At 46.0% G+C, this 16575-nt stretch overlaps 1 protein-coding gene across 1 annotated transcript; it reads left to right on the top strand.

The window, feature by feature from the left end:
• Window positions 1-5993: 5993 nt before the first annotated feature.
• LOC136488975 (uncharacterized) lies at window positions 5994-9701 on the top strand. The gene is made up of 3 exons (XM_066485741.1): window positions 5994-7609; window positions 9271-9412; window positions 9513-9701. The coding sequence occupies exons 1-3, from the start codon at window positions 5994-5996 to the stop codon at window positions 9699-9701; spliced, it is 1947 nt and encodes a 648-aa protein (XP_066341838.1).
• Window positions 9702-16575: the final 6874 nt, after the last annotated feature.

Here is a 16575-nt window from a genome sequence, read left to right as displayed (position 1 = left end):
CCGCCATTGGAGCCCTTGGAGCTCGACTATAAAGCCAACGTCTGTGAGCCTTAACCCTCAGCCGTTCGCCACTGCCACTGGTGGCACAGCACCCCACCGCGTCAAGCCGAGAGAGAGAGAGGAGGGAGAAGCAAGGCGGAGAAGGAAGCCGCTCCAGGGAGGACCTCGCTGGAGCCAGGAGCGCCGCCCTGATCAGCTGCAGCGACGTAGCTGCTCGGCACGGCACTGCATCGCCACATCACGGCCTCGCCTTGCCACTGCGCCGCCATCCTACCGCCATGAACCCTGCGGTAAGCCATCTTGCTGAGACTACCTCCCTAGCCAAATGGAACGTGCACCGCCATGATCGGAACCTTGCTGAAGCTTCGAGCTCCGGCCTAGCCCAACTAGTTAGCTAGAGAGACCGCCATGGCCACGCTTGCCGAGACCCAGGACGCGTCGTGCACGCTGCCATCAGCCAAAAGGAGGACCCCAGCCATGACGAGAGTCACACCGCGCTCACCTTAGCCGAAGAAGAAGCCCACCGGAGCCCTGCGTTGCCGCACCGCACCTCGTCAGAACACCACCGCCTCTGTTTTGCCCCCACCACCATGGCCGGAGCCACTGGGAGCACCAGGAGCTCCGTCAACACACCCACCATGGCCATAGAAGCACCGGGGAGCTCACACGCTTCTCCAACTGGGCTCTCGCTACCACTGCAGCCCTGTCCATGCACACCGATGAACCCACGCCGTCGTTCACCATGGCCGGGACCCTATGAAGCCCCAGCCGCCACCTTGACCCCACTGCTGCACTCACCGAGGCATGGGAAAACTATTGCCTACCTTAATTGCGCACCAGTACTGCCCGAGAAGCTCGCCGGTGACTTCACCACCGGCGGGAGCACGTCGGGGAAGAAGCAGGGGATTTTCCCCCTCGCCAACCACGACCTCGCCAACCACGACCTCGCCAACCATGACTACATCGACCACATCCCGAGCAGCTCCGCCGAGCAGCTCCGACCACGACCTCGCCGACCACGACTACGTCGACCACATCCTGAGCAGCTCCGACCACGACCTCGCCGACCATGACTACGCCGACCACGTCCTGAGTAGCTCCGCCGAGCTCCAACCATGACCACGTTGTGCACGTGAACCAAACCCTGGGAAGGAGTAAGTGGACCAAGTCCCTCATAGACCGGCTCTGCGGTCTATGGACCAACGTAGGCGGGTTCACCATGAACCGCGCCTCACCTGCGCCCGTGGATCATGGCCCGTTAGTGGCCCAGAAAGACAACGTGGCCGCACCAGCGCGCACCACGTGGCAGGCAAAGCCTAGCCCATATCTAGGCACCAACCGGCCCAGTTTGGACCCGGCCTGTATTGACCATTGACCGGACGAACGTTGACCGTTGACCGGGGCCACATGCCAGTGACACCGCCATGCGGACCCCACCTGTCAGTAGCTGATGACGTAGTTAACGTCATGCTGATGTCAGCGTGCCACGTGGACCAGTCACAGCGTGACACGTGTCAGCCCAGGATTAATTCAGCCTTTTTTATTTTCAGAAATGATTTAATCTTCGGAAATTCATAACTAATTCATACGACCTCAGAAAAATATGAAACTAGGACCAAAATTCATCTAAAATCAAGCTCTACGCAATGAACCCATGTTTGAGTGCATTTGGCTCATTTGAATTTCCATTGCTTCTTTGTGCTATTCTATAGACGTCGCTAACGCGACTATAATGCGATCGTTTGCAGACTCGGAGGAGAACCGGACGGATGAGGATCGTGAGTGCCGTGAGGAGTACGGAGACGACTACACTGAAGGTGCCACATCCCACCCAATCTCGTAGCACCTATTACGCATGGCTAATTGAGAGCTGCTATTGCTTTACTTCATTGTTATAATCACTATGATAGGACTTGCATGGTAGTATGCTTTCTTGATGGCCTTTACCTTGACGCAACCTTACCCCTGCTCACCCTGCTATTAGGCTAGACACACGCTTGCTGCTATATTTCATTGCTTATTACTTCTACTACGCTTGTACTACACTGTTGCATGGTGGAAACTGGAGTTATCTAGACTGTGGGGAGAGTGCTGTGTGTGTGACTTGGGTGCGTGGAGGGTGAGGGTTGTGTCGACCAAGTTGGAGTATACGACGAGCCTGGGGCAAGTCTTGCCATGGGTTGCTACCTGGGCACCCCTGGAAATGGATACCTGTGGTGGGTAAATGGTATATAAGGTGGTCCTGGGTGTGAACCTATGATGGGAGGAGCCCGGGATGGAGGTGCTATGGTGGCACGGTAAATGGAAACCCTGATGAAGACATTCTGGCTTGGTCATCCCTAAGGACTTACTAGTACTCAGATTCACCGGGAAGCCTTACGTACCACTCGCCCTATATGGTGCGGGACAGCCAGACTACTTGGTAAGATATTGCCACTACTGCTAGGTTGATAGCAGATAATGTAAGGAGGTACGGGGCGTGGAGGATTTCCCCCACACCCTTCCGAGACTTCATAGAGACCTTGTGGACCCGGCTCATGACTCACAGTTTTAGCCACCCCAGACTAGACTTGGGGTGTACCAGGGCTAAATGGTAGAGTGGCATTATTCTAGGCTAGCAAGCGGCCGGAATCAGCCCAGTTGACGACGATCAGCGAAGAAGGCGGATCTTGTGGTTATGTAAAACCTCTGCAGAGTGTATGGTTGATCGATCGATACATGTGCCGACTTGTCGGCTATGGACCTTTCCTGGGTTTCTCTTAAACTAGATAGTGAGATGAGTCCTTGTCTTCTTCCCCCGTGAGAGAGTGTCGGTCGTAGCCAGGGGCTACGGGCCTTGAGACAGTGCCGAGAGGGAGTTGGCCTATCGACTGAGCGATGGTATGGTGATGGTGTGGAGATGGTGGTGAATCGATCCCAGGATCGAAACTTGGCTCTAGATGGAAATGGGGTAGAATGTGTGTGGGAATGGTGTTAAAACTTGAACAACTATTATTATATAATTGATATGCTATTGCTTAGGAAACCCCAGCCTTATAGATTCCTTTTGATTATATCCAACCTGCATCCAATTTCCACAAAGCAATGCTCATAGGGTGGGGGTGGCCAGTACAAATCGTACTGATAAATTTTGGCACACAGGTTCTGCTAAGGAGTATAGCTCCGAGGAGTTTGACGGTTGAGGGGTTCGTGCCTACGCTCAAGTTTGGCGATCTTATCTTCAAGCTGTTCTGAATGAATGCTACTTTTGATTCCGCCAATGCGGCGATGTAATAAATTATGTAATTCCGCACTATTTGTACTCTGATTTTATCGTTGTATGGATGTGGTATTCGACTGGAAATTTGGGTAATATGATCTACAATGGTCTTATTACACTTCGACTCTGTGGATTTTCCTTCGCGGAAATTGGGTCGCTTCAGGTAGGCGGCAGGTGGTGACAGTATTGTCCGTCCCTTGTAATCCCCCACGTTAGGGTTTGGCGTAGAGCTACAGGCAAGCAACGCTTGGCAAACCAGGTGTTCTCAGATGCCCAAGCGAGTAGAAGTGAAGTTTATCTATCCATAGACCTTAAAGTCATATAAATCCATCTCAACCTTTACCAAATCTACTCTTTTGTTGTCCTTGGATGAACTAGCTAAAAGAGTACCTCCGTTCCTGTGGAAAATACGATACCCTGAATACTTCCGGGTGAAGTGCTACAACGGTAATTCCGTGCACTTACGGATCATTTCTGTTTACGTTAAGAAATACCAACACTAATATGACGGGAAACATTTGAATTTTTTAAATATTTGTATATGTGATTTATTTTACTTGGCCACCTCTGAAATTAACTAACAGAGGTGGTTGTATTACATGAATCGTCTATATAAAGATCCAAAATGTGCCACTATTCGAAACCATTTCTATACTACTGGATGCATTATAGGTATCTAAAAATAGATGGTTTGTTGAGGTAGTCAAAAAACCAAACCTATAAATTTATTTCTAAGAGTGACTAGAAGTAACACTCGCTCCTACGGAGTAGAACTCAAATCTTAAAGGCGGCTTAAAAACATGCACCTCCTCCATAAATGGATTAGAAAACCCCCAAAAAAATTGACATCGTGGTCTGTGCCCATCCATCGTGACCATTGTTGTCCCGCCACAACAATGCGTCGAAGCACCACCACGTGCAATGTGGCGATCACGACAGTACGTGTGGTTGTGCCAACACCATTGTGCGCACACGTGCGCTAAGCCTACCATTGTTGGGCCTGTGCCGCCACTCCTGAGCTAGGGCTATCTTCGGGACGATGAGGTCTCTGAGCCAGGTCCCCGGTACCATGCATCTGAGGTCACAGTGCCAGAGCTGAGCCCGTGCCTTCGATCCTGTGCCCACACCATTATTATTGGTTGTGCCCTTCGCGTTCAGTGCCGACCCTAGGGGTAGGGTACGAGGTGCGACGGCCGAGGGCCGAGGGCCCAAGCGGAAGAGGGGCCCAAGCCTAGGTATACAAACCCTTAGGTCCCATAGTCCATTAGTTATTAGCAAACTAATGAGAAGAGAGACATAGAACTGGTCAAGCGGCCCAAAAAGGCAACATCGACATTTCTTTCCTAGTTTCTTTTCCCCACGGCCACCGTGTAGAGAGGAGGCGAGGAGTCACGCTGCACCCAGCACACTCTGATTGTGAGCCCGCGACGTGCACCTTACACACGCGGAGTTGGCGAGCCGCGCCGCCGCGAAGAGCTAGACTACCAGAGACACGGACACGGCACACGAGGACGGCGACCAGATAGGGCTCCACGACGATAACATCTTGATTCTTGGCTTCTTATGAATTGCGATCACCAATCAGTTGTTTGGGCCCAAGGTATTTTTTCCTTTTTATTTTTAATCCAAATTAATTATTTGTATAGTATTGCAGACGTCTAGTACTTTGTACCCATATAGTTATATTGTTCTTCTAATTTAGGTGTTAGAATTTTAAAATGTTACCTAAGAAACATTTGTCATGGGTGAGAAAAGAAAATGAATATATTGCTTTTTTTAATCTACATTGTTTCTCGATAATTATCATACATCTACAAATATATTACTTAATCTACATTGTTCCTCGATAATTATCAGACATGTTAAATTAAAAATATGTTATTGAATGCTTTCGCTTTGCAAGTAAAATTTGCGCCTATATATTATAAGATTTTATATATGGTCAAGAGGGACCGTTGCGACGAGATCGCAGAGGCCCTTAAAATCCTAGGACCGGCACCGTTCGCGTTGCCTTTTGAAATCTCGCTCAAGCCAGGGAGAAGAACGTGAAGAGATAAGGCGGAAGGAAAGAGATAAAAGAGAGAATTGAAGAGATAAGAAAGAATAAGGTGGGTCTGCACATACAAGCGCATGCATTGCCTCAATTTTGAAGTAATGCCCATGCCATGGATTGACTGCAAAATTGTATTTAGAAATGGGCATTTCTAGAGGCGGATGGTGTTAATGTCAGCCTTAAATAACGAAGCTAATTGTAGAGGCAGTCTATAACACTAGCTATCTCTAGAAATATATTTCAGAGACAGCTCGTGATCTGGGAACCGATGGATAAAAATAAGAACCTTTATGAAGAAAAATCACGATGCCTTTGAAATTTGCTTATGTAGTAGTGATAGGAAATTTAACAAAACTAATTTGATGTTGTAGACATTGGAGTATTTTTTTATAAACTTGATAAAATTTAGAAAAGTTTGATTTAAAATAGATCTAAAGTGAACTATAATTTGGATTGGACTGAGGCTACAGGCAGCTAAGTCCATTAGGCCAAGATGGGGTGATGGCCATGTCCATGTGTTCCATCGTGCAAACAGCCTATAAAAAGAGTGCAAACAGCCCGTGCTCAGTCTGTGCGTGCGATAGATTGTCATTGTACATATATATTCCGTGTTCACCTCTAGACTAGCTAGACAAATCGTGTTTGTCTGGCCCTGGTTATAGAAGTTAGAACCCTGCAAAAATGGCGTTCAATGATGATGAAGAGCCTCCTCCGGCGAAGCCTGGGCCGGCGAGGCCGATGCAGCAACAAGTGCAGCTCACCAAGTACCACAACCCAAAGGCGCCACTCTCCCCCAACGACCAGAAGGTGGTGCTCGAACTCAAGGGCGTCTCCTCCGCCGCCTCTAGAGCACCGCTGGACCTCGTCGCCGTCATTGACGTCAGTGGAAGCATGGAGCGTGGAGGCAAGCTCGAGAATGCGAAGAAAGCACTCCGCTTCATCACCCGGAAGCTCACCAACCATGACCGCCTCAGCATCGTCCGATTCGACCACGAGGTCGCCCGCGTGTGCCCTCTGCGCTGCGCCACCGAGGCCGCCCATGCTGAGCTCGACGCCCTCGTTGGCAGCCTCGAGCCCCGCGGCGCCACCAACATCCAGGCGGGCCTCGAGACCGGCCTCGACGTCCTCAGGGAGCGCAGGTTCTCCACCGGCCGCGCCGCCAACATCATGCTCATGTCCGACGGCGGGCAGAACGAGGGCGACGCCAGGAAGGTCGAGCCCGGCGACGTGCCCGTCCACACCTTCGGCTTCAGCTCCGGCCACGACACCACGCTGATGGACGCGATCGCGAAGAAGAGCCTCGGCGGGGTGTACAACTTCGTGGACGACGAGAGCGACAGACCCACCAACCTCTCCGAGACCTTCTCCCAGGTCCTGGCCGGCCTTGTCACCATCATCGCCCAGGACCTGGAGCTCACCGTCACGTCGTTCCTGGACGAGGCCACCATTAGCAAGGTGGACGCCGGTTCCTACCCTGTGGACATGGGCACCGCCACAGGCACAGGCGGCTCCTCCTCCAACTCCGTCACCGTCAGGTTTGGCACCCTGTACTGCATGGAGGCGCGGAAGGTCATCGTCGAGCTCGCGCTCAAGGACCACACCGCGTTCCGCCCGTACAACGCCAACGTCGCCGACGTACGGTACAGGTTCAGCTTCGCGGGCCAGCAGGTCACCTCAAACCCCGAGCGGATTACCATACGCCGCAGCAGAAGAGCAGCCGTCGCGCCACCGCGGCAAGTGCAGGCTGAGGTGGCCCGGCGGCAGCACGCTGACTCTATCAAGGCGGCCATGGAGAAGGCGGACGGCGACAATTTGGAGGACGCGCGGAGCATACTGGCAGAGGCGCTGAAAGCGCTGGAGCGCATCGCTGACCCCATGGTGGACATGCTCCGGAAGGAGCTGCTGAAGCTTCTGGAGCTCTTCAAGACGCCGGATGCCTACGAGAGGCAGGGCCGCCCCTCTGCCATGTCCTCGGTCGCCTCCCACGACCGCCAGCGGTTCACGGCCAGGGGCGACGCCGAGGACATCCGGATCTTCGCCACGCGACGCATGGACACCTACCTCGGCCAGGCCAAGCAGCCCGATGATAAACCGATTCCATCCGCCGACGACGATGTCCAGGAAGAGCCGCCGGAGGTGCCGCAAGCGCAGGACATGCCAGCTGCGCCAATGGCCGGGAAGAGGACGTTGGCGGTGGCGCTTCGACTGGTCACGGTGGTGCTCAGCCTGCTGGCCTTCTCGATCATGGCCAGCACAAGGACGTCCGCGTGGAACGCCGGCCGCTACGAGCCGTACAGGTTGGTCACCGCTTTGCCTGCACGCTGCCATTTCGTTTTCCTTTTCCTTTTTCTGTTTTTGTCACTTTTTACTCGTATATTTAAGAGGACTTCGTACTTTTTACAAGTTTTTTACGGAACTACTGGTGGGTATTTAGCAGTGAGCACCGAATGAAATTGACGAGAGGTCAAATTAGTAGAACAAGGGGGGGAGAGGAGGGTAGTTTTTCAATTCGTTGCAATGGAAGGACTTTGCAATTCTCATGCCCGTAACAAACACACACACACACACAAAATTTGCTATCCTTATTTGCTGTGGGGACTCGTTTCCAAAATACGTAGTCTAATATGCATATACTACTTAGAGAATTAAGACCTAAGGAATTGAGGCCCATCTAGCAAGTTTTCCATCTATCCAATCCGAGACGGTCGATTTAAAATCGCTCCTGAAAATAGATTTTAAGAGACTATCGATTTAACACAACTGCTCCTGAAAATATTTTTCAAGGACGGTTGCTCTATGACAACCGTCCCTAACAACATGTTTCTAGATACTATTGCCCTAGCGCAAATGCTCTTCAAAACTTCTTTTTCAGCGGCGATTGCAATAAGACAAGAGATTTAAATAAAAAAGTTGTTTTTTTGTGAATTAATAAAAAAAGTTGTTAGAGGGTATTTTTATCAACTACGAAGGATGCAAAGAGGCTCTTGGAGTTGTTATAATTAATATATTTATACATTCAAAAGATAGAAGCCTAAAAGACCAGCATCTCATCATGGAATTAATATATTTCCATACAAGGAATATATATTTCACATACGTGCTAAATAGATTTATTATATGTTCAAAAGCAAGAAGTGAAAGAGGCCCATGAAGCCAAAATGAAGCCTCTAAACAAATAATTATTGCATATGTTCTATACATGATAATAAGTCAATTGTACACGGTTTTCTATTGTTGGATACTATAAATACTCAAGCTGTATCAAAAAGGTTATTGGAGATCTAATAAAAAAAGTGTTATTGTAGGATATTTTTTTCAACAAAATCTCTATTGGTATTCAATTAAAAAGAATATAAAGGGGCACTTGGAGTTGCTCTAATTAATATATTTATATATACATTTGAAAGATAGAAGCCCGAAAGACCAGCATCTATCTCATCATCGAATTAATAGATTTCCATATAACAAATATATATTTCACATACATGGTAATTGGATTTATATGTTCAAAAGAAAGAAGTGACCCAGGCCCATGAAGCCAAAATGAAGCCTCTAACCAAATAACTATTGCATTTGTTCTATCCATGCCAATAAGGGCATGTTTGGATCCCCTCCTCTAAACTTTAGAGCTCTGAAAACTTTAGAGCACTTTAACTCAGTTTTGAGGTCTAAAGCTCTAATGTGAGGTGGGCTAAAATTTAGAGCTAACTTTCGACTATCTGTTTGTAGAATTAAGCTCTAAAGTTTATAGGTCAAGTTTAGAGTGGATCCAAACATACCCTAAGTCTATTGTTCACGGTTTTCTTTCTTTGGGATACTGTGCTCAAGCTGTATCTCAAGGATGATATCAGATATTGTCCGATAAAAAAATCATTTATCCGACAAATATCTCTAGTAGTTTGTAAAACCTAATTAATTTCGCTTCTCAGATCCTGAAATGATGCATGTGGCATGGCAGGTACGCCGTCGGAGTGAATGTGGTGGTCTGCTTCTACTCGATCGTGCAGGCATTTGCCGTGATCCGGCCTCTAATCTGGCCGAGTTCTATGTCGCGGAGCACCTCAACATACTTCAGCTGCTGCAGCCTCTTCTTCGACCAGGCAAACACAACGCAAATCTAGCTTCCAGCGAGACTCACTTGCTGGTATAAGTAACCGATCTAGTACATACCGTTGCTAAAGGAAATAGTTTCGCTGGCAGGTATTGGCGTATCTGCTGGTATCGGCTTCGTCGGCAGCTGCGTCTCGCAACCATCAGTGGGTGTCGAGGTTCGGCACGGACCAATTCAGCAGCAAGATCAACATCGCCGTGTGGTTTTCGTTCCTTGGGTTCCTTGCGCTGTCCGCCAACGCGCTCATCTCCATGGCTAATCTATTCAGCAGGATCTGAGAAACTGATGCCGCTCAGCTCGTATGTTTAGCAGTGTTGCAGTAGTACGTATATTATTGCATTGCAAATTAGTCGTAAATAAACGTACGTATATACAAAATCCTATACGCTGCTCTGAGTGTGCACAAGCCGTCCAAAACACTGCCAATAAAGATACTACTCTGCAATTTGGTAAGTAGCTGTCGGTTCAGGGGTTTTTATTTTATAAAAACTGTGTAATTTGTGTCCTATTGATCAGCTTCCATGTTTACGTTGTATATCATTGATGTTTGATGCGTTGTTTTTTTTAATCAGGCTTGGCTTTCTTTTTTATTTTCGTTAGTTTCTTTCTTCAATGTGCCCTAGGTATTTTTTTAACTAATTTGCTGCCTATATATGCATTGCAACGGAATGACTAACTTTGTAGCTAGTTAAGGGGTGTATAAGAATTTGTAGGGGCGATAACAGGATCGATATTTTCAGACCAACTGTTTGTCCGAAAGCTGGTTTGGAATGGATACTAGTCGGATTGGAAATTTCAGATATCCAGGTTTTTTTTGTCAATACCGGCCAGATATGGATTCAGATACCAATATTGGATATTATTGATGCCAATTGTGGATCATTAAAATCAGATACTGTTAATGTTTCCTACTGTTAATTTGTAAATTTATAGTCATGCATTTGCTCGGATGGCTTAGCACTCGAAGACTCAACATCTATACTAGTTCAGTTAATCATGTCCTACCTCTCGTGTTTCTGAGCACCAAGTGCTGTCCTCAAAATTTAGACTAGGGGTTACAAACAGATGTGGATCAGAGCTAAGAGCAGCGGCAGATCGAGGAAATATTTTAGGGGGGACTGAACAACACTGATGCTCGATCTTAAGTCTCGGCCCCCCTACACTATAGAACTTTGCCTAAAAATTCATAGGGGCTCTACAGTAATTTGCACTGCTTCGGTTTGGGTAGGGGGGCTTGAGCCCCCCCCCCCCCCCCCCCCCCCCCGCTAAGAGTGCTAATGAGTCGAAAGGGTTCAAAAACACATAGGTGAAGAAAGAAAGGTATATATTCAAGAGGTAGAGTTAAAAAAAAGTAGTCGGTCCCAAATGTGGGTTGATCTTGGAGGTGGCCTAGTGCTGAGGTCATGTCCTTCTGTTCTTCCCATTCAAGGCCATGGTGGAGGGCATGGGGATCTATTGCGCCAATACACACCCACGTCGTGGTTTCTCCGACAACACTGCCACCGTTGCTTTTAAGGCCCGTCCTATTCTCCTACTCCATGGAGAGTTGTTGCATAACATGCCCTATTCTTCGTACCAGAAGAAGCATAGTACCATCAACTATGACGGCATAATTATTTGACTACCTTGTGTTTTGTAGAGGCATTATAAGTTAGGTCACAATAATGATTCATGGTTGGGCAATCAATGGATTTCATGCCCCTATCGATGAATTTTGTTTCGGTTTTCAAAGGATGGACGACAAGATTAAGGACGAAATAGTTCTAAGTGTCAATTGGAGTTGGGAGATACTTAGATTAAGGACAAAATAGTTCTAAGTGTCAATTGGAGTTGGGAGATACTTAGAGTAGTTTTAAGACTTTGTTTTTCCTTTGGCCATAATATAAAGAAGGGTATGAACTAGTAGTTTGACCTAGGTGATTCTAATGAGTTAGTCTGATGCATACTTGTGAAACTTAGCACTAGATAGCTCTATAGAAGCCCAAGAATCAAGTGGTAGTGTTTCCATTCACATAGATGGTGGAATTGGAAGTGAATGGGCACTTTTCTGTACCACCAGATTAGTCCGGTGCTATGACCAGGGAGGCACCAGACTATGTGTCGCAGACGTCATCGGACTATGCGCTATAGTACCCTAGCTAGGGTTTGCTGTGTAGAGAGGACAAGTAGTCACGGTGCTGGCCAGTAAGCGATTAGAGTGGTATTTTGGGCACTGGATTAATTTGGTAGTGGGCACCAGACACTGCATTTCTGCACTGCTTGCACTGTAGTAACAGCGCCTAGTTTCGAAAGTAGTCATTGGACAGGTACTGGATTGATCTGGTGCTTGGTTCAAACACGCGCTAGGTCATCCGAAAGGTTACCCTGATTTCTATGTAGTGGGGTTCCAACGGCTAGCTCTGGGTGTTAGGGGTATTTATACCTCTCCATCTCGACCATAGAAGCGCTCTCTTGCCATTTTGGACATCTAGTTACACTCATTGGTGAGCAAGGGGAGTTCAAGCTTAGTGGAGTGATTGGGAATTGCTAATTACAAGAATAAGGACTCTATTAGTACTTGGGGAGTAGCAAGTGTGCATCCACTAGTCTCATTTGGCTTGGTTAGCTCACATGAGAGTTTGTGCTTGTTATTGTTGGTGATCGACATCACCTAGATGGCTTGGTGGTGATTGGGAGCTTGGTGATCTCTCGATGGAGCTTGTGAAATACCTAACTCATGGTGTAAACAGTTGTGGGTGATTCACCATGCCAGAGTAGCGAAGAATCAACCCGTAGAGAGCACTTGGTCCTTGCGCGGATTAAGGGGGAGCTATACCCTTGAGCAGGTGCTCTAATGAGGACTAGTGGGGAGTGTCGATTCTCCGATACCTCAGGGAAATATCACCATGTCCCTAACCCTTTCTTTACTTTTAGCATTTACATTTCTGCAATTACTTTCTTGTCTTTACAGTCTTAGTATTGCCTTGCTAGTATAGATTTGGAACTAGGGTGCAAAACTTTGTGCGTAGGCTAGAAACACAATCTAGATGCAGGGGGTGAAATGCGCTAAGTGATAGGTTTTAATTTTGTGAGAATTTTAGATTAGCCCAATTGGCCCCAAACCCCCCTTGGCTAGTTGCTTCGTGGGGGCTATATTTACCCTCTTGGGTAGCCCATTTGAGTGTGTTAGATTGTGCTGATGACAAAGGGGTGTTGAGACACCATTCCAAGTGCTCTAGTCACCAGGTGTTTAAGGAAAAATTAGGTGATCAGTGTAGAGCTTTGTGAGGTGTTTAGGCTAGTTAGACCACCGCTTATGCACTTGCTCTAGGTTTAAACCTTGTGTTTAGCGAGGTTTGGATACCTCTTACCACTTAGTGGTTGCACACACCATTGTTGTACTTCGAGGGGTTTATAAGCTTGCGAGACCACACCAACTGCATTTGTGGTGTGGCTATCACCGGTAAACTGGAGGGAACAAGGCCCACGATGATTTGGCTAGAATCTCGATTGTGGAGACAATGGGGAATGGTCCAGGAGACACCATCTCGAAGACTCACTTGCCTATGGGAAAGGCCTAAGGGCTATCCATGGAGTTACCTAATTAGGAGCTTGGTCCTTGCGAGGGCATCCTTACGAGAGACTCAAACAAGGACTAGGGGGAAGTGTGAGATTCTCAATACCTCGATAAAAATTCCAGTCATCGATAAGAGTTTGCATCTCAATCTCAATTAAGCTTCTGCATTTATATTGTGTACCTAGGTCGCATGCCTTCATTTATAGTTTAGCTTGCTAAGCTAGTTATTAGCATTCAAACCTAGGTTTCAAAACTCTTTTGTGGTAGAGATAGCAACAATCTAGCAAAACTTTAGCTGCAGATCTAGATAGATTATATTCTTGCATAGGTTTTGACTAGGCGAAAATTAGAGGCCAACTTTAGAGTAGAAGTTTTTAAGTTGCCTAATTCCACCCCCTCTTAGGCGTCATGGTGATAAACAACCTCCTTGACTGTGGCCCAATCTCAACGCCAGTAGGTCGATGAACCAAACATAACTTGCTGTGAACAGTGAGATAACTAGCTTTATACCTAACAAAGGTTGGATGCGACCAAGTTACAAGGAGAGAAACACCGAAACCGTGCAGACTTCTACTCAATCTCCGAACGGTTGCAGAACCACAATCTGGAACTAATCCAAACAAAATGGTGTAGCTGTACTGGAAACTGTAGAGCACGAACTAGGGGATCCCTGAGGGATCTCTTCACAAGTCCAAGAAGAACAAGGAAGAACAAAGGTTTGAGTAAGACACTCGACAGCTCGGCTGCAATACCATGTGGTTTATCAAATCATCAATAAGTTTCTAATAGTTTAGATGTAAGGGATTTTTATACTAGGAACATCCATCCTAGTTGCGTACGAATTGGATTTAGTGTTTCTAAAGTTACAGTAGGTGAAAAGTCTCCACGAGATGGAATTCTGGTGAGTTTCGCGCAACTGTTAGCCTCCTCATCGAGCAGTCTTCACTAATCTGGCTAGAATTCCTTATTGGAAAGTCCAAAAGATGTGCCATTTTTGCATTGAAAAGTTAACTTGATTATCTTTCCAACCATGTATATCATGCACAACGAAACTTTGTAGGATGGTACGGTATTGAGTGAGAAGTTACACCAAGATAATTTTTCAAGAAGACTGTTGACCTTCTGACCAGTCTACAATAAACTTGTTGAATCCCATTATTGGTATATGCAAATCAGTCGAGCTTAGAGGCATTGAAAGCCAGAGTTGATGAGCTTTCCAAAATATCCTTATGGACCTCCAAAGCTTTTGGGAATCAAGAGTTATGACCGTTTCTTTTTGCTGGTTCGTGCTGTCAGCAAGGTGGTGTGGCGGTTCAACTTCCGTGTAAAACATCTTCTCTCCTTTTGTCCAGTGGTACCTCCTTCTTGTGTCAGCCTTAGTAAGACATATGTAGAGCATTTAGGTAGGATAACTATCTCATGTATATCAAAGATAATTTCAGTGAGGGATGAATTCACCTTCTCTTGTAGTTTCTTGGCTCGACTTTGTGTGAGTGATCCTTGATTTGTATCTTTTATGTTGTATGGTGAATGGTTGACACTTGATGGAGCATGATGAGCTATGATATCCTCATCACATGGTCCCTTCATCATGGTCTAAAAACAACATTGTATCATCCAAACATTGCAGAATCGAGAGACCATCTTCGACCAAATGTGGAACAACCCCTTTGACTGACCCATTTTCTTTGTTCCTAACAATCATAACCGCTAACGTGTCCACGCATGGTGTTCCAACCAAGAGCTGAGTGATTTATCCTAAATTTCTTCCGAGTATGCGATGGTTCTTCTAGAACCCCTAATTCGAGCTCTAGGATTTCGGTCCTTTTGTGTCGATTAGTTAGGGATTGTGGTTTTGCGGTCGTTCAGAGATCGTGTTGAAGTCCTTCAAGATTTCGGTGCCTCTCTCCATGTCGTTTGACTAGGTCTAAAGCTGCTAGACCGTGTTCTTGAGTTCGTGGAGATTGAATCGGGGATTTAGTGCCTCTCTTCCTATCACTTGTCCACATCTCAACCTTTATTAGGTACAAAGGTATTTATCTAGGCTGGGTTTTCAACAAATTATCCCTTGTTTGTACCTACTATAAGATTGGACCTCCCCTCGGGTTGGTCCCTATCAGCGTCTCTCTAGACGGAAGACAAGCTAGGTTAATTATTTGCCAAGGCAGACAAGACCATGAAAAAAAGAAAGGAGTGCTTGAAGTAGCAGAAGAATGCATAAGGTAAATTCCCTGGAAAAAACGAATGCACGGAAAAAGGAAAAAGTAGATGAGGATACGTGAAACCTAAGGGAAATCAACTGAGCAAAGCATACGTACCTAGCAGGCTAGGTATCTAAAATTGTTCTCCAGCTTGTGACAGTCTTCTTGTGAAATTTGCTTTGAACTCATTCTCTTCCTCTATGTCAAACAAACGTAGTACAATCTTTCCTTGGGTCCTAGCTACCATGAAAACATAGTACAGCCTTTTCTTTTATCTCGTCGCAAGTGAAGGATAAATGCTTTATTTCCATCTTGGACGGCACGATGTTGGCATAAAGGGATAAAACATTTAAACTTAGAAAAAAAACCTTCAACATTATTTTCAGATAGTTAAACAAAATGAAAGTCACACTAATAGAACGAGAATATCCTTGATGGCACGATAGGAAATAACCATTAGGGATAGAGCGATAGGGAAATTTAAAAATGTCTAACCTTAGAAATAATTTCTCTAAGGTACTTGGCCGATAAGAAAAATTAAAACCCGATAGGGATAAAAATATACCTCTGTGGGCGCCTATCGACAGGGAAATTGGACATCACCAACAGAAAAAAAAAATCATTTTTTTTGGGACGGCACTGACAGAACAAAATGATTCTATACATAATTCACAAAAACAATAGATTTAGTACAATTTTAACAGAAACATATAGCACTATACATAATGCATGTGCCCCCATTGATATTTAATATGCATAAACAAATCATTAGTACCATGAATTCAATACACAGAAAGATGTCCTACTATTTACATCAATAGCCACATACATAAAACAACCAAAGATTTAGCATTCATCTACTGAAAGCAACAAGTTCTTTAAATACTAGGCATCAACATGGCAGGCGTAATTTTTTGGCACCCACACTACTAGTTAAAGGTTAGTAACTATACTCGGTGCTTTCAAGAAAGCATCCATGCATTGGGTGTCAGTTCAAAGGAGTTCAGCTCCAAAACCTGAAATTTTAACATGGCTAACAAATATGCATATGTCGCGCGCACATGTATATAAAAACTATTTTAAATGCAATAAAGAAATGTATATCAAAGTTACTATAATAGACAATATTAGTTACACTCTATATGCAACACCCTGCTTTGTCAGCACAAGAAGCCGAGGTTTGTGACCCTCTAGTGGCCACCGGTGCTCGAACGCCCAACCTCCTGCTTCGCTTGTTCGTCCCCGAACCACTCAAACTGTAAGACACTTGTGTCTAAATAAGATATTCGTCCTAGCCATTTTATGTTTATCTGATTTTAAAATGAATATTTGGGACCCTAAATAAATTCAAATAAAAAAATTATCAACTACAAAGTTTTATAACTTTTCGAGATC

This window comes from Miscanthus floridulus, chromosome 10, assembly GCF_019320115.1.
Source record: "Miscanthus floridulus cultivar M001 chromosome 10, ASM1932011v1, whole genome shotgun sequence".
NCBI lineage: Eukaryota > Viridiplantae > Streptophyta > Magnoliopsida > Poales > Poaceae > Miscanthus > Miscanthus floridulus.
Note: the sequence above shows the minus strand (reverse complement) of the source record. Positions and strands in the feature narration are given on the sequence as shown.